The sequence below is a fragment of the Stylophora pistillata genome, chromosome 11 (assembly GCF_964205215.1).
Source record: "Stylophora pistillata chromosome 11, jaStyPist1.2, whole genome shotgun sequence".
NCBI lineage: Eukaryota > Metazoa > Cnidaria > Anthozoa > Scleractinia > Pocilloporidae > Stylophora > Stylophora pistillata.
Window position 1 is genome coordinate 17,272,348 of NC_142529.1, and position 24,520 is coordinate 17,296,867.

The 24,520-nt window shown below is 37.2% G+C and overlaps 1 protein-coding gene, 2 long non-coding RNA genes and 1 pseudogene across 3 annotated transcripts; 1 reads left to right on the forward strand and 3 right to left on the reverse strand.

Annotated features, from left to right (window-relative positions):
• The first annotated feature begins 7,668 nt into the window (after positions 1-7,668).
• LOC148720351 (uncharacterized) lies at positions 7,669-10,580 on the forward strand (annotated as a pseudogene).
• Positions 10,581-11,267: 687 nt separating this feature from the next.
• Positions 11,268-11,898, reverse strand: LOC111330443 (uncharacterized). Its single transcript, XM_088738283.1, has 2 exons — positions 11,611-11,898; positions 11,268-11,478 (listed from the first exon to the last, which is right to left on the reverse strand). The coding sequence occupies exons 1-2, from the start codon at positions 11,835-11,837 to the stop codon at positions 11,334-11,336; spliced, it is 372 nt and encodes a 123-aa protein (XP_088594409.1). The 5' UTR covers positions 11,838-11,898; the 3' UTR covers positions 11,268-11,333.
• A 1,101-nt stretch (positions 11,899-12,999) lies between these two features.
• Positions 13,000-15,488, reverse strand: LOC111330462 (uncharacterized). The gene is made up of 2 exons (XR_002694793.2): positions 14,806-15,488; positions 13,000-13,357 (listed from the first exon to the last, which is right to left on the reverse strand). It is a non-coding gene; the product is annotated as an uncharacterized LOC111330462 (long non-coding RNA).
• A 4,746-nt stretch (positions 15,489-20,234) lies between these two features.
• On the reverse strand, positions 20,235-21,961 carry LOC111330466 (uncharacterized). The gene is made up of 2 exons (XR_002694794.2): positions 21,715-21,961; positions 20,235-20,476 (listed from the first exon to the last, which is right to left on the reverse strand). It is a non-coding gene; the product is annotated as an uncharacterized LOC111330466 (long non-coding RNA).
• Between the last annotated feature and the right edge of the window lie 2,559 nt (positions 21,962-24,520).

Genomic DNA, 24,520 nt, shown 5'->3' on the forward strand with positions numbered 1-24,520 from the left:
ACTCGTCCCATATTCATACAGAGTAAAAAAGGTCAAATTTTCACTTCAGTCTCTGCGTGATGAGGGTGCTTCAGATTTTTCGGGAGCCTGAGATGGAGAAATATTCAACGAAGTAGAACTGAAGAGTGTAACGCAGTAAATGGTTTTAACCCGGGGGTAACATGTAAAGGTGTAGTCTGATCGTCCGGGTGAGTGTAGTCCTGAGAAGGACTGTTGTCGGTGGCAGTGACTGACGTTTCGACAACCTGTGCGGAACCTGTTCACTTGACTCTCATGATGACTTCCGCACAGGTTGTCGAAACGTCAGTCACTGCCACCGACAACAGTCCTTCTCAGGACTACACTCACCCGGGCGATCAGACTACACCTTCAGAAGAGTGTAACGTTCTGTAATTAACTTCACCGATTCCAGGATAAAAAAGACCGTTGGGTCATAACGGCCACTCCTGGAAATCACGGAATAGCACTTGCATTTCACTGCCAAGCCCTAGAGATTCCTGTCCACGTTGTTTTACCCGAACAGTCACCTTTGATGAAACAAACGATGTGCAAGAAATTTGGCGCCAACATCATCATAAAGGGAAAAAACCAATCGGAGGTAAGCCTTCTTTTTGTTTCTTGTCCTGTTAATCTTTTTTTTTTTTTTTTCGTTAATCTAATTTCAAAACTAATCAATTTTTTTATAATTTAGGCAAGAGAGTTTGCTACCAGCATGGCAGCGGAAAAGCGTCTCGCTTATATCGATGGGTGAATGATATAAGTCATTGTTGTTGTTGTTGTTGTGCCTTATTTTTACGGCTACTACCCGATAATGTTGTATCGTTTTTAAATGGTTATCTTTCTGAAAATTTTGTCCAGTAACTTAACTTTTAATTTGGCTTTTCTCTCGCTGCTCCTGGCTAACATTATTAGTGCATTTACAAAACGCAAGCGTATGCTCAACTGTGGAACTTCAAACCGAGGGACTTTACTGTTGGTAGAAGCAGCCATACGTATATTAATTGAGCAGTTCCTTAAGACATCCTTTGCAGAAACCCTAACTAATACTGTTTCATTTTACAAAATTTAATTATTATCATTATCATTCAATTAAAAGGCACGATCATCCTCGCGTCATCAGTGGGGAAGGCACTACAGGATTAGAAATCATCGATCAAGTGCGCAATTTGGATGCAGTTGTTCTTCCCGTGGGGGAAGGAGGATTGCTAGCTGGTGTTGCACTTGCTGTAAAGACAGTGTACCCGGATATTAAGATAATAGTAGGTTTTAAAATACTTGCAACTGTTCTTACGAGTAACTATACATTTTTGAAAAATATATTTATTAGCCCTGAATGAGAGAACAGTGGCAGTTGACTCAAAAAATTGTTCAGAGGAAGTTGTGATATTTTGACATTCTTTTTTTTTTTTCATCATGGTAGCTCACTGCTTCTTACATTAGATGTTTTACAGCTATATTGTCGGAAAAGAATCATAGGGAAAATTCCCAATTCTGTACTAACTTTATTCTTTTAACCTCTTTTAGGATGTTGAATCCAAAGTGTCCAAGTTTTCAGACTGCAATGTCTGCTGGGCATCCAATCAAGCTAAGTATTGACTACCCTTCTACTTTGACAGACGGTAAGTGATTTGAGCAGGCGCATTGTACTCTAGTCCTTTTTACATCAATCGTCGTTGATGAAGAAAACTTCAAGGTAACATTTTAAGGAAGAGTAAAAAGAACTAGCATTCTAGCTTGCCCCTTTTCCTTCTCCTGTATTCTTTTAGTAGTTAAGGTATTGTTTGCGTTCCTGTTGCATTGTAGTGACCCGAATTAATTTTTACTGAGTCCTTTTTTAATTCCAATGCATTTAGCGCTGAACCTACCAGAAGTCGGGAAAAACGCTTTTCATATAGCAAATGGACCTGTGGACAAACTTGTAGCTGTCAGGTAAATTAATTTTGTAAGGATAGCTGTTTTGGAACCAAACCATGCATATAGAATTACCAAAAGTGGCTTCTTCGTCACTGAATATGTCTGTGCTCCATTCTTAAACGCTGCATTATTGAGTAAACCTCAGTCATATTTTAAGTAGATCGCAGAACATTCCTGACGATGGGGAAGAGTCACGGGGTTGAAGTCTTTGTCGTATGGTTACTGGAAACTTAGCGAGAGTTTTATATTTCTACATGATGTTTACTTAATGTTTTTAAGTGCAGGGCATTCCGGTATACTTATGGGAAGCGAATGATCCACAGTTATTATCTATGCCTTACGCGAGTTGGTCACATTAATTGCACACCAATTGTGTAGCTGTCTGCGCTACCCTCGAGCCGAATCAGGGGAAGCAGGCCTTCGTTTACTTCTATATCTTGCTTCTCCCGTCAAATAAGAAGAGCAACGTGTTTTGGAACACTTATTGTGTTAATTGTTCATCTTCACTCAATGATAGATTCATTGGTGATTATAAGTACAGAGAAGCACAGACACCCGGCATATTTCTACCCAGCTGGTTGATGCAAAAGTTACTATAATTATATTTGACCAGTTTATTGTATTCCGTTACTGTCACACATTTGATTTCAATGGCCTACAATAGATAGTGCCGATTGGTGTGATGTGTGCCTTTAACGAAAGATATTACAACTTAATCCGAGGAACTATTTTTTCATATAGTGACGATCATATTTGTTTAGCCGTCATGAAGCTCCAAGATAATGAGCGTGCCGTCACGGAAGGATCTGGGGCGGCCGGTGTTGCAGCCCTGCTGGGTGGGTATTTACCACAGCTTGAAGGCAAACGGTAAGTTTGTAAACCCGAGTTCCACACAATTACAAGTCTAATATATCAAGTGTTTTTAAAATAAACATCTTTGACGATTTAGCAATGAGTTTTTTGGCGGTTTAGTCAAGTAATAAACAGCCGTTTTGTGAAATAGAACAGCGACTGGGATTTGAACTGTGCTTATATATAACCTACCGACTAAGCTAAACTCCAAAGGAAAGGAAATTTGTTTGAAATGTCAGCGGAGAGAGAGGAGGTAGAATTGTAGTGTTTAAATGAGAGGTGTACCATTACCCAGACTTTCGCCCAACGAGTGTCCGAGTAAAAAAGGTTTTTTGTGGAAAGTACGCATCACACATGTGTCGTGTGTGAATACAAATTAAGAACGATAAAGATATTTTAAACTTTTCCTTTTTCTACTTGCAGAGTAGTCGTGCCTCTTTGTGGTGGGAATATCTATCCGTCTGTACTGAGCTCTTGTATTGCGAAAGGACTTGCGCTAGAGGGGAGACTCGTGCGATTTGCAATTACCGTTGACGAAAAATCTGGAGGATTGGCGCAAATAATTACCTTACTAGCCTCCGTAAGCGCACGGTATGGGAAAAGAGAAATTTAGACAAGTACAATTTTGTTGCGAGATTATTGGCTGTGAAGAATTTGAGTCGACCTTGCATGAGAAAATATTTCCGAGGTGTAAGACGAGTATTAATCATGGGGTAATTAACTTTTAACAAAGTACCTTACAACATTAGTCAGCTGAGGTAGATTCTGGTCGTGTTTTGCTATTAGGATACGAGATGTCACTCAAGAACAAGTTCTGAATGACAACAACATGTTGATATTGAAGGTAAAGTTTTTTAAGATTTCTACATACGAAAAAACAAATCACCGAAAGTGAAATCTATCGTTCTCAGGATTAACCTTGGGAAAACTTGGATCACTGTTTGTGGAATTTACCGGCCTCCGTCAACTCCTAAATTACAATGTTGTAATGAGCTATCATTGCTATTCGAGGCAGCATCAACACTATCGAGTACAATATTGTTTCCGTGAGATTTTAATGTTGACATTTCAGAACCGGACAAACCGCCAAAATACGGTGGATCTCTTCTAGACTTGTTAGATATTTTTAACCTGCATTGCTTGATTAATGTGCCAACTCGAAAGGCCAGGACATCTCAAACTTATCTCGATTTAATTCTCACTAACAACAAGAGAAATATAGTTGCATCTGGCGTTGTGGATACACACATGAGCGATCATTCGTTGGTTTACACAATCCTTCGATCATTGGCACCAAGGGCTCGTTCACGCAAGATTTGCTTTCGTAGTTTCAAGAATTTTAGCCAGGAAAACTTTGTGCGTGACATGCAATCTGTGCCTTTCCACATGATTGACGCTTTTGATGAACTTGATGAGAAGGTTGATGCATTTGAACAATTGTTTCTAGATGTCATAAATAAGCATGCCCCCATTAACTGAACGATGGTACGCGGCAATCAGGTGCCATATATGACGAACAATGGAGGAAAGCCATTAGACACCGCAATAAATTGTGGAAAATATTCACGCGCAACCGTACGGATGCAAATTACGAAGCGCAAAAAATTCAACGTAACACTTGTACTTCTCTCAGGCGAAAAGCAATAGAACAGTACTTTGTTAAGAAAGCATCAGAGCCTGGTAACCCACGCGAGTTCTGGTCTACTTTCCGCCTTTTTTTACATACGAAAGCAAGAAGAGCCAATGATATTATCTTAAAGGAAAAAGGACAGAATTATTACTGACAAAAAGGAAACTGCCGAATTATTTAACGAACACTTTGTACACATCGCTGATCATGTACCTCTGAGAGAGGAAGAGGATTATGCCAATGATTTTGCTAATCATCTGAGTATCAAAGTAATCTTTGAAAACAGGGGCAAAGGCGAACCCCCTTGCTTCAGTTTTGGATCGCACAAGCAAATCTCAGGTTGAAAGCTTATTGAAAGATATCAATGTACGTTAATCGCCTGGTCACGATATGATCCCACCACGGCTGGTCAAACACGCTGCATCTGTTATTGCTGAGCCTCTCACAAGCATTTTTAACCATTCCATTGAAAACTGCTCTTATCCTGCAGATTAGAAGATGGGCACTGTGACTCCCTTGTTCAAAAAATACGACGAGTATTTTAGGTTAACTATAGGCCTGTAACTGTGCTCCCCGTTCTAAACAATATTTTTGAAAGGCTTCTAGCGGGGCAGATGCATGATTTTTATCTCTAAATGCTTTCAGATTTCACTAGCGCTTACAGGAAGCTTCATAGTTGTGAGATCTCATTGCTAAGGCTGACAGAAGATTGGAGGATGATGCGCGACAGAGGTGAGCTCGTTGTGGTGGTCTCTATGGACCTCTCCAAAGCGTTTGACGTTATTCAGTATCCACTCCTTCTTTCTAAGCTCAAGGACTACGGTATGGATGACAAAAGTGGCGCTCTACTCAGGAACTATCTCTCTGGTAGATATCAGAGAGTCAAGATAGGCGCACCTTCTCCGCTTGGAAAAGCGTTGAACGTGGGGTCCCGCAGGGGAGTGTGTTAGGTCCAATGCTATTCAACTTCTTTATCAACGATCTCTTGTTTTAAGTCAAGGGCGCCAGGCTGAACGTTGACGCCGATGATCATCAGATATACTATTCCCACAAAGACCCAACGACAGTAGACGCATGCATATGTCACAATGTCAAGTTAGCCAATCATTGGTACCATGAAATTGGGGTGTCAGTCAACGAGAGCAAGCACCAGGGTTTCGTTCTTGGCGAAACGGACTATAGCTTTTCCTTCCCAGTAAAGAACACATTAGAGACTTTCGGAATGGACATAGATGATAAGCTCGATTTCTCTAGTCACATATCCAACATATGCAAAAAGGTCAATAATCAATTTAATGTTATGTTACGCTTTCGAAAACTGATATCGAGGGACACCTTACTTACGCTTTACAAAGCTTACATTTTACCGCATTTTAATTATTGTTCCTCAGTTTGGCACTTTTGTGGGGCGCGGAATACGGATAAACTAGAGGCGCTGAATAAGAGAATACCTAGATTTACACTTAGGGATTACTTGTCACCATATGATAGCCTTCTGACTAAGGTCAATACATATATCTTATTAACCAAGCGCGAAGGCCGTACTGGGAGAATATCGGCCCGAGGTCTTGACGGTACGGACCGTAGCGAAGTCCGTACAAAAAAGACCGAGGGCCGATATTCTTCCAGTACGGTCCCGAGCAAGCTTGGTTAATAAGAGATTTATTATACGACTGAAGTTCAAATGGACACAAGTGTAGTATCATTTGGGACCATTCGGGACAGTGCCCGGTCCAATACTGAGAGAATATTGACCGGCAATAGAGCATTTTGACTGGTTGATTTTAGTTATTGGCCCTCTGACTGCCCGAGTCGTGTAATAATAGTTCCTTATGTAATGGGCGTATCCAGAATTTCTTTATTTTATTGTACAAGAGCCTGTTTTTCACTCATTTTCCAGCTTATATGAGAAGTATGTTTTTACTTCGGTCCACTTCTTATAATCTTCGCGGTAATTACATTCTGTCACTTAGAAAACCTAGAACAACTAGTTATGGCCTTAATTAGTTTTCATACTTCTCAGCTAAGCTATGCAATACATTGTCTGACTATGTTCGCATGAGTGCATTGAAAGACTTCAGAAAGATAATCCAAGGCCATATCTTTGTATAGTCGCTCCCGCTTATCTTCAATTTTCTTTTAATTTCTACTGATATGTTACATAATTATATTTCTAAATACTGTGTATTTTAGTATATTTTAGTATAGTTAGTATTTAAAATTATGTACAGATATATGTATGAATATATAGATATATAGATATATAGATATATAGATATATATAGATAATCTCCATTTTATGTTTTCTCGAAGATATTAGCTCCAACAAGCTACTCTAAAATTCGAGATGAAATAAAGTTTAGGATGATTTTGACATTTTTAGGGATCGTGAAAGTCTATGAAGATTATTAGTACGTAATTACTTACAAAAGAGGTATGATGAAGTTAAAGAAAAAGATTAATTCTTTCATTCCCAAATGCAACCAAAATAAATTTCCCCTAACAAGATTAGGGCCCACTCACTCTGAAATATCCTGATTTTCGTTCACTTTCGACACGCTGGTGATGCGGAGGTGATGCGAAGGGGATACGAATGTGATACGAAGGTGGTGATTCGTAAGTAAATGTCAGCTGGGAACATTTTTTAAATTTTTTGAGCGACTTTCCAGAGGAAAGGTATTTGCCTGAATATTTACCCTTAAGGGACCTGTAAACCCAAAAATCATACATTTTCTTTTCTCATAACTGTTTATCAAGTACACCAGATGTGCAACTCGTTTTTTCTCCAAAGTCCATTTTCACCTTGAAAAAGCTCTTCAAAATTCGAAACATTCGCCATCGTGAATTACGCCATCTTTCCTGTGACGTCACGGGTGGAACTTTCCTGTACTGAGGTCAATAGCTTTGTTTTACGATCGCGTGAGATACGTACAAGTCTCCTTTACAGCCGTTGTTTGCCGTTCTCGTCACGATTATTTTTACTTATAATTTGGTTGAATATATTCAATTTTTTCGTAATGGTAAAGTGTTGTGTCGTCCAGTTTTGTAGTAATTCAAACAAAACCGGGCATACAATGCATAAATTTCCAAAAGAAACAAATTTGAAGCGACAATGGGTGAAATTTGTTCAAGTTAAGAGCCGATTTCGACGAGCCGTCCGAAAATTCTGTGGTCTGCAGCAGTCATTTTTCTCCCGATTGCTATGAGAAAAGCTCTATGGTCGAAATGGGCCTTAACAAGCGAAAGCTACTTCTTCCTGGTGCTGTGCCAACGACTCAGGCCCTACCAGAAAAAATTCTTCCGAGGTAGAAAAGCGACCCATGCAGTCGACAGACAGCGAAGATCCAGAGGTGACCGACCGTACTGAGAAACGACCAAGGAGAAGTAGAGCTCTTCAAAAGTTAGAAGTTAACAGGGTAAGTAAAGAACTGATTTACGTGGAAACCTCAAGATTTTAGGTTCTCTAAAAACACCTTCCTTTCTCAGCTATTGAAAGATTATGGGGAAGCCAGTTGTTCGGGAGCCAGCGTTGAGCCCATAAAAGACACTGACCTGTTTGAACCTTTGTCGGAAACCGAAACACGTATCGAGAGAGAATTCGTTGATGTAGGTATACAATGCGATCTGGAATTTAGTTGGTTAAATATTCCACGAACATCTACGGCGAGTGTGGGTGAGACAAAAACCAGTCAAAAGAAATCTTCGTATTTTCTGCGCTTTGAAACCCGTCCGCGTTATTTAGCGTGATGGCTTCTTTTATTACACAGGTACACAAGTGGAACTTGTTACAACTGAGACCGAGGTCCAATGTGAGATCACGAACACACCATTTGTACCCACATGCTCTACGCCTCTGTGTAGTCCTGTAAAGAGTGTTGGGGGTCACAGCGACGATAATCAGGAAGACCTGGACTGTATTCCAAAATATTTAATTCCTGCTGAAGACTTGGTAGAGGAAGAAGTAGAGAAGGAAGAAAAAAACCAAACAACTTTGAAGAAAATCTTTCGAGGTAGAAAGAGATCCTGTCTTTAGTTTTCTATTTTTTAATTTTATTTTAAGTCCTGCTTACTTTACATTTTGTTATAGGACACCTCACAGGAAAAAAAGGTTCAGAGGACCCACAAAGTGAGAGCAAGTTCATCGTATTTTTTTCCTGTTTGATGCAACTCTTTGACTTCTGCCCTCTGTGTACTGAGCCCTCTACAGCTGAGGTATCTAATGTGCTAGGCACTCTAATCAATGTCACCCAAAAATGTCTAAGCTGCAGTTATGCGCGCGTGTGGAGAAGCCAACCGTGCATAAAAAAGATACCGGCTGGAAATCTGTTGCTATCCACTGCTATTCTTTACTCTGGTAGTATGATCTCCCAAACCCTAAGAATGCTGAAAATTCTGAGGGTACAGTGTTTTAGCCGCCAGACATACCACAAACATCAGAGGAACTACCTTGTACCTGTTGTCATAAAAACGTGGAAGTAAGAGCAGGAGAAATTGGTAGAAAGACTGTCCGATTTAGAAGGTGGTGTTGTTCTTTCTGGGGATGGTAGATCTGACAGCCCAGGTCACAGTGCTAAGTATGGGGCATTTACAGTCATTGAACAAAGGATCAGCAAAGTGTTGGATGTTCAGCTCGTTCAAGTAAGTCATCTATCTAAGGGCCATTAGCTTTGCTATTTTATCAGTAAACTGAGTGTTTAATATTTAAGACTAAAACAAGTCTTAACTTTTCAAAAGTCCAATGAGGTACCAAACAGCTCCTGATTTGAGCATGAGGGCCTTCTTTGTATGGAGACATTTCTGACAGAGAACAACCTTGACCTGGGTGTTATCATAACTGACAGAAATCGCCAAAATGCAGCCTACATAAGAAGGAATATGGCACCTAAAGGAACCAGACATTATTTTGACATCTGGCACATTGCTAAAGGCAAGTTAAATGACATTAGTCTGTGAACCGTTCATAATATAATTACTGGCATAAATGTATATCACTGAAGAAAAATTATATTATTTGCACCTTTTGGCAGTTTTGAGTAAACATTCCTCGTGGTGGACAAACTGTTTTCTTTGATCAAAGGAACTGGTAAAAAAGTTGATGCACTTGCAAAGCAGAAAGATTGCGAAAATGCTGGACTGTGGAGGAAGTCTATCATAAATCATCTATACTGGATGGCTGCAACTGCCCCAGAAGGGGATGAAGATATGCTAGAGGCTATGCGGAAGTCGGTTATTAACCACATTCAAGATATTCGTGATGGGCATAGCGAATTGTATCGAAAATGTGCCCATGGTGATCTAGATGATGATGATCGAGACAAGGAGTGGCTTCAGCCATGTAAGGTTACATGTCAACAAATTTACAAAACTGATGCTTTTGTGAGTTTTTCATGATGGCAATTGTTGTTTAGCTTTGTATTTGTTTTTCAGCATCGAAGGTTTGTGAGAAATGAACTGACATCCTTTTATTCAAGTCCCTGTTGAAAGATATCAAGATGGTGTCACCTCTCTATCAGACTTCTTCTCTTGAGGCACTTCACAGTCTTGACATAATATTTGCACCCAAACATACTGCTTTTGCATTCTTAGCTATGTATGCCGGGTAAAGGGATGAAAAAATTGTACAGCATGATAAATCTATCCTTTGCTATAACTTTTCACATTTCCAAATGTAACAATGGACAAAACATCCTTCTTTGACTTACAATATACAGACTTTTATTGGCTGCCCTTCACTACAATGAAAACAGTGATCGTTTACAAGCAGTCACAAAAGATGGAAGACCCTGCTACACAATTAAGTTCCCAAAGTTTAAAAAAGGAGAGTACTCAGTCCGTAAGGAAAAGATATCTGCTACTTATGATATACCACTGCTTCCTCTTACTATTTAGCAGAACTAATAGTACTAAATTTTTCGTTTGTTTGTTTCCTTGTTTCAACTTCTCTTTTAGCTCTGTCCTCGTCAGTTCTAGTTCTAGTTATTCTTTACAATTCCTCGGAACTAGTCAGTAATTTCGCGGTAAGTTGTGTATGTACCATTTAATTTTACAACCCAACAAGACAAACAATTATCATAACTCATGAATAATTGTTCTTTCAAGGCTATACTGAGACTCCAATTGAAATGTTGTTACGCGACTATGAAGAGAACCAGGGGTCATTAAAAAATTCTATACAGGATATGGGAGAATCTATGCCAGCTCTGCTTGCTGATTCCTTCGAGAAACCCTGCAAAGAAACAGCAGTTAAAGAATTTGTGTCACGGTTTGCACAGCGATGAAGTTGTTATCAGAGGTCATTAGGAAAATATTTTTCACTTTGAAAAGAATCAAAACATCCAGAGTTGAGCTTGCGAAACTATCTTTGTATTTCCAATCGAAGCAAACACGAACAGGTTCGATAATTATACAGGCCACACTCACAAATTTCCATGCACGTTACAACTTGCTTATCAATAATAATACTTCGGAGATGAAGGAAAGCAATATATAAATATCTGCTATCGAACAGACACAACCGCTTGTGCTGTAAGACATGAATAATTATGATCGCATTTACATGTACCTTTTGTTTCTGTCAAATGTTTGGCGGTTTCAATCCAGTGTAAGAAGTTCCAAAATCAACTGGAAAAGTGCTTCGGATTTTATTTACCGCATAAGATGGCAGAGTGACCCTGACATTTCTGCCGAGATAACCCCAGCACCAGCGAACAAGCTGTCTGTAGGCAATGTAGCGAAATTTCCTACCAGGAGAGTGGAAAAAAAACTAGCTCTAGCACTGTGTTATTTAATCAATAGCACAAACAACTCCAGCAAATCGATCTCAAAAATAGATAAAAGTAAAACACTTCACTTACTCGTTTTGGGTGTCATTATCTGCGCCGTATTGCTGCCTGTACGCGTAATAGGCCGTCTCCAGCACCCAGACATCGAGGCAGGTTTACTGAAAACCTGGATGCTCAGTAATACAACTCATTTGGGTTTCAGGCCTTTGTTCCTCCACTTTTTGCCACACTTGCCCGATTTGCGCACAACAAACACCTTTATGTGTTGTCGGCATTGGCTGACAAGTTCCACACTCACACCTTTGACAATTTTATATAAAACACCCACGGAGGCTCATGTTAAAAAACTTCTGTTGCATTCTTTTAGATTGGAAACTTGCTTTATTAAGTTTTCATACCAAAAACAAATAAATTACACAATGAATTAAATACCAGTCTGTGTTTCCGAGACGATCGGCATCGCTGTCAATCGGTTCTGAGCTGTTTTCGTGCGGATCATTTCGGTGAACAATACGCGGCTCATATTTATAAGGACGTGGCCCAGACTCTCCTAAAGGTTCTGAGTTATCCCCATCGCTGTCATATAAGATTAAGGCATTCGAGTCGCTTCCCTCTGACAAAACATCGTCCGAACTACTGCTACTTGAACGAACTGCCATACCAATGCTACTGTGAGGTCCGTGTTGCGCAATATTTTAGTTCCACCACTTACGTCACCACCTCTCTCTATTGTTTTCAACGGAAGTGAAATTTCAGTATAAAATGCTGATTTTCTCCTTAAATAAGTCGAATTGGGAAAAACCAATTGCAGATTCGTTTTCTATGACACTTTTTTCATGGAATAAGAAAAACATGTATTTTAGGGTTTACAGGCCCTTTAAACTAAGTATATTTCGTGTTCGAGTGGAGAAGAAGGCCACAAAGATGGCCTTCTTCACTCAGTTACAAGTGTACATGTACGAGAGAAATGTTGCCTTTACTCGACACTTATGGATGACTCGGCTCCGCAATGACAGCCTCTCTTGATTATTTGAGCAAAACTGTTTGAAATCAGGAATTGATATTCTCTGGAGCCTTTGAAAGTTTCTTCCACCGGTCTCATTTGTGAATTCGCAATTCCAACCCTTAAAATCAATTTTCTTTTTTTCAGGATAAAAAACAGTGGTGTTCATCCTTTCTTGCAGGGAGAGGTACAACTTCCGTAGTTAAGGAAATGGAACGTACTTTTTCCCGTTCCCTTAAATTACGCAACATGTTCTACTGTTATTCCAAGGAGAATCTTTACCGAAACATTTGAAAACTCTGTCTCATTTTAGCGGAGGTGATCCAGTTGCAGTCTAAGAATTCTTTTCTAAACCTCATTAAGTGTGCTTCAATTTACCTCCATCTCCGTTTGCAAATCACAAAACAAAGCGCTCGCTTTACGCGAATTTCGAAGTAATTTATGGAAGTATTTCTTTACTTAGATTTTGTACTGAATATTCATTTAAGCCGAGGCATGAGTATGCGGGACAGATGTATCAGAAATGTTCATGCCTTGATTTCTTTTGGTGTTATAGCAAAATATTGCAGCAAAGTTTTTTTTTTTTTCTGTTGTACACTCTACGTAGTTCATGTTGCGAAATCTGAGCATTCTGCTCAAGAAAGGTTTGCAATTTTCCATACTTAGTGTGATAGTCGTTAAATACTGCGACTTTGGTCAAAGCTGATTCGGACTCTGGAATATGAACGAAATGTCAACTGTGAAAACGAGATGATAATCCTCCTGCGACTTTTGAGAGAAAAGACACTTTAACACCCAAATTAGAAACTCCACCAAGACACTTTTTGAAGTATGCACTTTATTTTTTAACATTTATAATTTATACCTTTTCTCATTTATACATTTGCATCACAAAAATGAATTATTCGAAATGTGCATTGAAAGTGTTTATACGCAAATGAAACCACTCTCCGTGACAGGAAAGGGGACCTGTGATAAATTTTAAGCGTTTGATACTTTTCAGGCTGTCTTCATTGGGTTCTAGTTTTTCACGTTATTCTTCGCTGTTTATCAATCCATATTTAGCCCTGTGTCGCGAGAGCGTTCCCCAGTCTTAGATCTCCGTGAGATATCCTTTGCGGCTTCTACACAGATGGCTTGTGTTTCCCTGCAAATGCGGTTTAACGACTGGTATGCCTTTGACACGCGAAGAAAAGAAAGTAACATTTAAGATCCCAGTATACTTAGCGCGTAACGTACGTAGGCGTTTAAATAAATGGAGGAACAATACTCGTTCATGCGTAAGTCATACAATCAGAGCCAAAAAAATTGTCATTTGAGGAGAACTCATAATGTTTTCGACTAGGGAAATCTTTAAGTGATAGCTTGACTAAGTTTTTTTTTTTTCCGTTTCAACCTAACATATGCTTAGAAAAGTCTAGTTTCTGTCAAAAAATACCTTTTAGTTGTTCTTATGGAAACAAAAAAGCCACCCAAGGTTCAATTTCCCGTGCGAGAATGATTCCTTGAAGGAATCTTGCATTTTCTTACGAGAATAGCCAGGTAATCTTGTCTATCTTTCGCATGTAAATATAATGGGTAGGGTCTTCAGCCAGCAATGTAGTTAAGACTGAAGTCTATAAGCATGGAAAGCTTCTGTGATAGATATGACGATTTTACTACAATACACCATGTTTGGATACCCTTATCATTTTAAAATAGAATCTACAGCTTAATATTTAGTTGAACTCTGTTTGCCAGGAATTGCCAAAAATTTAAAAAAAAAACTGAACTAGAAATCTATATCTCAGCAGGTAAAAAAAATTTAAATGATCTATGATTTAGAATTGGATAACGTTATTCTCTCTTTTCGGGAATACTCCAAATGCAATCAAAGTGAAATTAAAAATGATTTAAAAGTACTTTATTGCTTGTTGGAATAAACTTGGCTAATATCATAGCTGAAAATATTATTTCTAACAAAAAATTAAGTTTGTCTTTTTTCCAAGGAAGGTTATATGAATTCTATGATATTTTCTACAGAGATTTTGAATTCTTTAAAAGCCCTTTTTTTTTGACCAATTTTTGGAAGCGAATGAACAATGGGTATTTACTGATACACTGAACCGAATTGAAATATTGAAAAACACCAACATCGTATGCATCCTAAATAGCAGTGATTTTTTTTGTCTTTTCGATTCTTGATATTTCGCCATTTTAAATTATCGCCTACTGTCAGCAGAATGATTTCGTTCGCTTCAACCTTTTCAGTCATGAGAGCTCAAACAAGTAATCCAAAATACTATTAAATTACGGAGTAAAAACTAATAAAAAAAAAACTAGTAAATGTACAAATCTTTCAGAGAAAATGACTGAGAAAATTTCAAATTTATCTAATTTTAAAACTTTCATAAATGGAAATTTCTATGCAGTCATTTTGAAATTTTATTTGGCAGCTGCTTATAACATTACTTTGACGAAAAAAATAAGAAGTCTTAGTGAAACACTTCCAACGGACGGCTTCTAAAAACACGAAGATAGGGTGATCCCAGATTCGAAATACAGTTAACTTGAAATTATTTTTAATTTTGCGTCGAGAGAATAGCAAAAGTTTTTTTAGATCATCGCAAAAATGAGTTACCCACCTTGTTAAGTTGTCTCTTTCCTACATTTCCGATTCCAGCCGTGAAACACTCGGTCTGTGAAACCAAGGCCAATGTGAAAACCAGGCCAAAGATCATCATTGCTATCCTCATGATTACTACAAGTAAGGAAGGGTTAGTCAGTCAGTTGGACTCAGCTGCAGATTCGATCTGAGTTTGTTGTAGAGTATTGTAGTTAATCTAGGTTTGTCGCCTTCTTTTATAGCCGCATGCCAAGAAAATTGGCACTGAATTCAATAGAGTTCAAAACTGTTTACCCACAATTATTCCTTCCTGGCTAAAGAAAGGAAGGACAAAACTCAATTGCAACCATTAGCCGTGCCTCATCTGTCCATTTCCGTGAGCTTTCTTAATTCTTGCGACAATTTGGAAGTACAAATCACTTCCGAACATAATGCCGGCCTTGCATAAGTGGCTCAAGAAGACACGACGCGTTTAATATGCGAGCAATAATTACAAAATGTTTAAGAAGTGCCGCAAAGGTTTGCGCGGAATGTCCAAGTCGTCGGAAATTACGAATAGTTGTAATGATTCCGAGGGAATATTTGTACACTGAGATGATTGCAAAGGCAAACATTTGCCCACTAGCCTTTGTTTCACTCCGGAAAACTTAAAATCTACTCCGGTTGCACCTTTTAGATATGATATCTACTGCGAAAAATCATTTCATATGAGATACTTGGCCCTAGCATAATTTCCAATTCCGGGACCATGTATTACCTATTTTCAGTGCGCTTTAATCATACAGAAATATATTTTGCGATAGTTCTCTTTTGTAAAACTCCTCTTTCGAAGTCGATTTAAGTTTTCTTTGTTTTTTTTTTTTTTTTTTGTTTTTTTAATTCTTAGACCTACAGTACTTTCTAGTAGGCAGTGGCGTCCCTCGCCGACATTCAATAATTACACTTAAATGACCATCCGCTCGCTTTAGATTTTTTCTCAGCGTTACCGGTACCATCTAATAATTTTTCAAAAAATTCTTAAACTTTCTGCTTTGGTGACGATTAGTTTTCAGCCGGAACTAACTTGTAACTCTTTTAACTCCTAACTTTCTCTCAAAAGTTATAAACAAGCTACGTGTATTACCTCTTTCGTAAAACGCCGTTTTTTAGATCAGCTATTGTTTTTTAACAGCTTTTTATAACTATGAAATACTTTCCATTAAGCAATCAAGATGCGTTACCGACATTTCAAATATTATTTTGTTTTAGTCTAGATTTAAAAGCTCACACATGAATATTTACTTCAAAAGAAAGTCATCGTATTACGCAAAGGTGCTATTACTCTGATGATGCACCTTACCACAGCAATGATTTTTGTTTTGTTTTGTTTTTTTTACAAAAAAAACCTATTCTGAACTAAAAACTGTATTTACCATGATTTCACGATTTCAAAAATACATTTGAGTTTCCATTGTGTCCGAGTCTAAAAAGAAAACACAGAAAATTGTTTTTAAAAAGGCGTCCAGTCCGCTTTACCGACGCTGTAGCTTCAAGTTTATATTCTCTGTAGTTGCGGCTTCGTCGTAATCATCATTAAGTTTTTTTTTCGAAAAATCTCTGCGGCTCATTAATATTTTGAACACGATTTTTTCATCTTAAAAATAGTCTTTCAAGCTTTACGATTTCAAAAATTAATTCTTAACTATCGGAACGATCAAAGATCGTATTTAAATGAGCCGAGATAATCCTTACGGACTTGTTAAGAAGCGGCAAAGATAATGACACGAATTCAACCCCGCCTTTGACACAAAAAGGGCTTCACTCATCGCGGGAAGTCGATTTATTTTCAGTCTGAACAACACAATCACCTAGTAGAAACAAATACGATATACTAATCGGCCCCTGAGCTGCTCCATTTTTGCACATTTTAAAAATAAAATCGATTAGAATATTCAATTTATTGTCTTCTACTTTAAAACAGGTGTGTTAAAACTGCAGGACAGTAGCTTTATCAACTAGGTAGAGTTCGCATAATTCTAAAACTTTTTCCAATTCTTTGTTCCTAATGAGAGTTCAATCGTTTCATTACCTCTAACGAGTCCTTGTGGTCTTCATATCATTATCAAAGATTTTCAAAACAGCAAGGTAACTTTTAATTTTTGAATCTCCAGTTACCGATGAATTGATTGCATAATTGTTCTAGTATTGAAAAAACGGTATTCAACTCGAAAGAGCATTTTAGTCTGGGGAATACGGGTTTCCGGACCAAGAAAACACATCGTTTGTCTTGAAGTTTAAAACAAGGAGAATTGAGACGGTTTTCCGCACAGGATGCTACTCTAAAATGACATCGAGCTATGACTGGCTATGAAAACTAAGAACAAAAGTTAAAAGTAAACTTATCCAATCTTTAAATTCGTGTATTAAACGCTCGTTCCTCCATTTTATCTACCATAAAAGACCAATTTATCACTAATTTTAATTACATCCACCATGAAGATTTTAAATCATATTCTTAAAGGATATGTTTTCGAATTTTTGTAAGCAGCCTACTTCATCTAGAAGAAAAAAAAGACACCATAAAATTTATACTTTCGATAAAAACCGTGCAATAAACACAGGATCATTTTAGAAATTTATTCGATCAATTTCGAGGAAAGATTTTCTGCTCACCATATCAAGAAGATTCAAATGTCAACTTCTGACCAAAAGGCCCTTATAACAGTGAAGCGTGATCTCGTTGAAAAACAAACACATCTCACTTGCTCTACTTTGAATCTGTTATGAAGACAACAAACTTGCAATTGAGCAAATAGGTTTGTTAATCTTTACCTCTTGTTTAGTAGATGTCGTATGTATGTTATAAGGTGATTTTCCAAAAAATGTGTTGTTTATCGATATCTTTCAAGGTTACCATCTAAACTGACCACGGTAAATGTTTTGAAAATCAATTTCTATATAAAAAAAACTCTCCGTTTATCTTTCTTATCCGAGAAGACTAGAACGTCTAATTATTTGCTTTAATAATAGCAAGGCACCACGTTCGATTAATTTAAGACCTTGAGTGTTGGACCAATTTGAACCAATTTTGAACCCTCGACCTCTCGCACGGTAGCACGGCGCTCTACCTGAGCGAACCAATACAGGGTTTTTAGCCTATATTTTTTTTAAGTTCTTTGTTCACAATCTTTTCAATCTGCTCCACCCCAAACCATACTGGTTCCTTTTTCAGTTATTACTGCCTCTCTTTCGTCAACTTTTATCTTATCAACCTTAATATTCTGTATGGTCATTTTCAGTCTTGCTTAATCCTCCTGTGTATTTTTCTATCATACCAAACTGATCTTTTGTAGTCATTCGCAATCTGAATTTATCTTCTCCATCGTAAGCCATATTTATTCGTTATTGGTATATTATTGTCTCCTCTGTGTTTTTCTATCTTATCAAACTAATATTAAACTACTCATAGTTTTGTAGTCATTTACAATCTGTTTCAGTCTCGTCCATCCTTGGCAATCCTTATTCCTTTTTGGTTTATCTTTGTCTCCTATGTGTTTTTCTGTCTTTTTTACAATTTGTGTCAATCCTCTCGATTCTTTGTAATTATATTTCCCTCTTTGTGAGTTCAATTTGTCAGACTTCCCCATTTTTACCGTATATTACACAACAGAAAACGAAGTAATTCAATACCAAAAAGCAATGTTAAATCCCCTTGTGTGTAGTTAGTGTCTCATTCCACGAAAGTTTTTTTTTTTTGCTGGAGGAAAGACCAGATTTACTCACGCCACTGAGCAGACAAATCGAGCGAACTCTCATAACTTCAACACATACATCTAAATTTACTCATAATAGCTTTCCTTCTCATTACAGTCTGACCTCTATTAAGCGGCCATCCCACTTAATAGAAAAGTGGACGCTTAATAGAGGTTGGCCGCTTAATAGAGGTACAATTTTAATTGGATAGGAATAGCAGAAAACATGATTTTATTGACTCTATAGCAAAATGCTTTTAAATAGTGAACACATATGAAGATAAATCCAAAATTCATTGTAACAAAACATCAAGTGCATTTCCAGCCCATGCATAGTTCTAGCTCTAAAACAGAGGGCACGTAGGGCTTATAGCCCTATGGCTTACAAAGTTTCTCAAGAGGCCAACAAACATCGGACGAGCTGTTGTAAAAGGCAAACGCGTTAACAGAGGGGCCGGCTATGGTTTAGAAATTCCATGTGAGTACTGCTTAACAGGAAACGAGTTTTCAATTCAGTGGTTAAAATCAAAACTTGAGGAGCATGGAGTTTTGTAGATTACCAGTGCAGTAGTAATAAAGTTTTCCTGTACAGATTTTGGTTGTAACAAAACAGTGGTTCGGCTCTATCTATTGTTAGCTATTGTCATGCTTGTATAGCGCCGGATGTGAAAAGTTTGCACGTGTATGTGGCTTGTGACTTGTTATGGTGGAGATTATATTGCAGTTCTCGTTTTCTTCTTGTTATCAGTTATCACCTTATAACATCTGTCACCGTTTCGCTTGGAAAGATAATTTACTGGCCGCTTACTGGAGGTAAAAAACCACGTAAATAGTACACTTGTGACTACAAAAACGGTGATCGCGGCCGCTTAATAGAGGTGGCCGTTGAAAAGAGGTATCCGATACAGCAGTTAACTGAGAAATAAATCGGGACTTTAGAAAGTGGCCGCACAATGGAGGGTGGCCGCTTAATAGATGGCCGCTTAATAGAGGTCGGACTGTATTTGCAGATTAATCGTCGATGCAAGTGAAAAATGCTTTACGTAATATAACTGACTATTTTTGAAGAAAAAATTGTCGTGACACTAAATAAACTCGGGTTTGTTTTCCAAAACAAAACAGTACCGTTGTTGTCGTTGTTGTTGTCCTTGTATTTTTTTGTTTTTTTTTTTCAAAAGGGAAAATGTGCTTTTCTTTCTTACGCGCTCCCTAATTGACAGGCGTCACATCGTGACAGATACTTTTTAACGGTTGTTTCAAAGCTTGGTTGGAAGCCATTAAAGCACCTTTGTCACAAGGCAAATAAACATTTTCCAGTGTAGCCTCTATTTTATATGTATTAGCTCTGTTTTCTCTATTATTTACTCGCTCAAAAGTAGTCATTTTATCGAGCATTTTTTTGTTATTACACCTCTAAATCCTCCGTTTCCTTTAACAGTTAAAAAACGATAAAAATGTTATTCACCAGCTTAGGTTGGTCCGTATTGGGAAAAACTGTGCCCCAGGTTCCTAACGACTGCAACCATCACACATTTCAAAAGGGAAGTAAATAAGTGGTAATGGAAATGATTGGAATGCAGATTGATTCAAAATAATACGACGCGTGATCTGAATAAGTGCGCATTCGGGCGGCGGAGTTTTGACCTCGAATTAACTCAATTTTGAAAACCAAATGACAAATTGCAAATCTTTTTCTCAAAAGAAAAGAGATGAGAACTTTATCATGAAACTTAACAGTCTTTTTGCTTTATTTTACACAAATCAACTCTAAAAAAAAAGGAGCGCTTTGATCCATTTATAATGTACATGATCTGAAATTGCCAAACACTTTCGTCGGTGACGTCACAGAGCACAAATCTCCCTTATTTGGAGCGGCGTTTGATGCTCTCTTTCCCCAGACCTCTTGTGAATGGCTATGCTTCTTACGTAATGGCAGACCATCTGTAGTTCTCTGCGAGCCTACACCAAAGCAAAAAAATAAAATTGAGAAAGTGATTCGAAGACAAATAATTAACTCTCCATAAAGATTTGTAGAGATTAACTCTCAAAGTTCTCTTATATCGTTTCAACTTTTCCTTTTGTTGCTTTGTTTTACCGCTCCTTACTTTACAAGGACTCATAACATGCATGTTCCGTATTTTTTGTTTTTAAGAAAAGAGAAGTGAACGCGCGCCAATAAGTCTTACTACTAAATTGGGAGAAGACAGCTGTATCAACTAAACCGCCACTGACTATGCATTTAACTATCGAAATAATTAGTAAAAGAAGATATAAATCCATTGCGTATCGTACTTTTCAAAAATCACTAATTGTTTTATTGACCGTATCGCTATCATAAAAGTAACCTACCGAGGGCATTATTTTTTTTCCTTGTGGAACTGTTTATGTTTGTCTCACAACTTTAATTAAGTTTGCAAAACTAACACAACCTTCTTTATGAAAAAAGTGACTGAAGAGTGAGTTCCCAGCTAAGTGAGAGATTCTTTTAAACAAAACGCCAATAATTCAAAAAAAGGAATTTTTTGGGAGAGGTCATACATCTAGAGAGTACAGCCAAAGTTCATTTGAATGTATTTCGAAGGGCATTTGCACGATTTAAAACGTTCTCCATAACTTTTAAACCTCTTCTGTTTATAATCATTGAAAACATCAAGCCAAAATATTCATTTCTTTCTGTATGAAAAACTATTTATGAATTCACTACCTAATTCAACTCAATTTGTGTACTTGTTTCGGTACCATTTTTTTAATTCAAATACATATACCTTACTAAATTTAATGGTATGTTCTCATTTGATATTGTGCTTAGGTAATTATCAATGGTCTGTTTCCCCATGGCATAGATTTAAAACTTAGTTATCTAGCTGGCTTATTCGCCTTTTCTTGCAGTCGGTCGTCTGACTGCATGCAAAAAAAAACTGTATGGAGCTTTAGCACAAAATCTTATCGATACATTCGCATGTACGCATTTTGATAAACCTGCGTATATCATATTTAAAAAAGTCACATTTCGTCTTTAATCAAAGACACGCAATTTTAGAGTCTTCATTTAGCATCGGTTAAGGATTATGCATTTCAGTAATGAAATTGGCTGAGCAAATAGTAGTTTTTACCACTACAGTGCTAATTCTTGAGAATTTCATTTGAACGCTCAAAGACAACTCAAGAGATCATGTTTTCAAAACACTTTGTCGTACCTTCGAAACGTAGTCACGTTTTCCGAGTCCTGCATTGCCAATACCAGCGGTGAAGCCTTTCAGTTCATGCATCACAACAAATATGAGGAGAATACCAAATATTGCTGTTGTTCGATTCATGGCGGGTGTTTCTCGTATGTTTCTCCGGTGTTTGCTCAGAAATTGTGATTGATAAATGTCTCGGCGATCACTTTTAAATTTTCTACTATGCTCTGTTCATTGAATAGATTGGGCACATCTGGATGCATTACTTCAGTGGGCGTAATTTGACCCATTGTTTTTCAGATATTCTGTTATAGTTCTACACGTTTTTTTTTTTTTTTTAATTGCTGAGGGTGGCTTATCTTTAGAGCTATGCAGTAATAGCTACGTTTATTAACAATCTTGTCCCATTTTCTGGGGGAAACTGGCGACTATGAAAATTTTGTGTTTAGGGCAAGATTTCTTATTTTTTTTTATTTTTTTTTTACAACTTCATGTTTTGGTTTTCTAAATGGGAGATAATATACTTTGCTAAGCTACCCTCTTTAGTAGGCAGCGTAATCTTTAAGGGGCTTGTTTATTTTTTACAAGATAGTTCTTTTGACAATGAACTAAGGCGGTTCCACAGTCATAGAGTACTACCTTAACGCACGCTTAAATTTTTAATGTTTGTTGCTATTGCAAATCAATTGCTGTGGATTAGTGTGGTTCACTCTATTTCAGCTTCTGATGGGTTTTTTAGATAATATCCTTTGTTATATCAAATCGCCGGAAAGCCTGCGGGCTGTCTAAATTAGTACTGAAAAGGATATTCGAAGTTACCCAATTCATCATGATGCACGATTAAAACATTCAGCTTATCAGCTCGACATCTCAACCAAAAGTGGTTTTCTTCATAAATGGCATAGGTTTTCAGACAGCCTTCAAATAATGTGCTTCTATTTACAATATTTTTTTTATAATATTGGTGAAAAAGAAATAGAAGATTTTTATTTTCGTGATTTCTGATATATCATAGTACAATAGAAAATACTAACAAATGCTTTAATTTTCAGAAACCGATATCGCGTCAAATTTGGAGTTAATTTTAGCGATAATTTACCACCCAGGGGGGTGAATATTCTTTATTTAATTTCTCAAGAGTTTTCTAAAAGAGAAAAACTCCATTACAAAGTTGCTTTGATGGTGATATCAACAATTTTAGATGAGAAAAATTTGGGGGCAGCAAAACTTTTATTCCCTCTACCAGAATACTTCCTTTCAAAACTGCTTTTAGAAGGAAACATTCTAATGGTTTATCTGAGTGGAGTACAGATTGGTGTAAGTGATTTCCAATTTTGACCAAAAAAAAAATAGAAAAACAGATTAAGTTTGTTTAGAAATGCCTTGTGTTATAATATATCTATAGTACATGGTATCGAAATGTGAATAAAAAGTGACGAACAACCTCGGGGGAAAGTATAAATGTGAGATCTCTCCAGCAGTTTAACTTTTTTTCAATCGATGCAGCATTTCTTGCGCGCAGATGGTAGTTAACGAATGATAGTTTTTGGACAGGGTTTCCGTGAACGGATATATGAGATTTCGCTGATATAAAATCTTTGATTTTATATTTTACTCTTTTTGTCAATTTGTAAACGATCAGGACGAATTTCAGGACGAATTCAGTGTCGAGTATTTGAACACACTTACGTAAGAACAGATATTTTCACGCAACAAAAATATTATTCTCTGATTCCATAGTCAGATCTTATCCACAGCTTCTATTCCCTTCTTATGCTTTGAAAAACAAACAAAAATTATTATTGTAATGCATCAGATGTTGAAGATGGCTCAGAAAAATATGAATAAATTCGTTATGCCTGTACAAAAGCTCACTACCTCTAGCTATTAATTTCACATATAGCGAGGACTTACCCCGAATATAAAAACAAAGTTTCGCGTACGAAAGTTTAGTCTTGGGAACATCTGGGTGTTGACATCAAGCTTGATCGAAGACAGTTGTTAATTCTCAAATAACAAGCCCTCTAATATTAAGTGCGCAGAGAAAAAATATATTTCATTGGCACGCAGTTTGTCAAATTTGTCTCAATATTGTGCTACAAAAATTTGAAATTCTCTGAGTTTCTGGTAATACATTAGTGATACAAAACATGAATCAATCAAACTTTTTTTCAATTCTCATTGCATCAAGCAAACAAGTTATTGTAAACGAAGGAAAAGGGGCAAACTAGAACAGCTGTCTCTCTGTACTGAAAAGCATTTTTTTTCTTTATCGTGTTTGTTTATAGTCGAGGTACAGACGCGAAAAGAGTGTTTTGAGTCGCTTTAATATCAAAGCAGTAGTTAATCTTTTTTTCCTTTTAGCAATTTTTTAATCTTAAAATGATTTTAAGAAATGTTTTATCGCAATTTTTTTATTGTTAAACGCATGTATTTTGTCAAGTATTGCGTGGGTTCTCGATGATCTGACTTGAAGAATACGTGATGACCTACTCACACTCGGGGAAGAAAATATTAACTATGTTCGTTGAACAATTTGTTGGTCTTGCTTAATTAACGACTGAAGGCTGAATTAGCCTGGGCAAAATGAAAGTAGCGAAGATAAAAAAAAAAAAAAAATTTTTTTCATTAAAGATTTAAAGGGTGAGTTGAGTGTAAGGCGCAGCTCCTTTTCTTCTCGATTTCTTTCAATTTTATTTAAAAACAACCCTCAGAAATTAAAACAATCGCGACTATCACCCTAATGAGACGTTCTCGAATGGGGATATCTGACGAACTGCTTTAACCTAAAAGAATGCTTAAAATCTCCCAATGTCAACAT

Bases quoted from the DNA above. Each gene is read 5' to 3' on its own strand.
- LOC111330443 (XM_088738283.1), bottom strand. From the start codon at position 11,837: ATGGCAGTTCGTTCAAGTAGCAGTAGTTCGGACGATGTTTTGTCAGAG. The intron at 11,479-11,610 runs GTATTTAATTCA...AAATTGTCAAAG, and splicing joins CGTCTCGGAAACACAGACTG to GTGTGAGTGTGGAACTTGTC.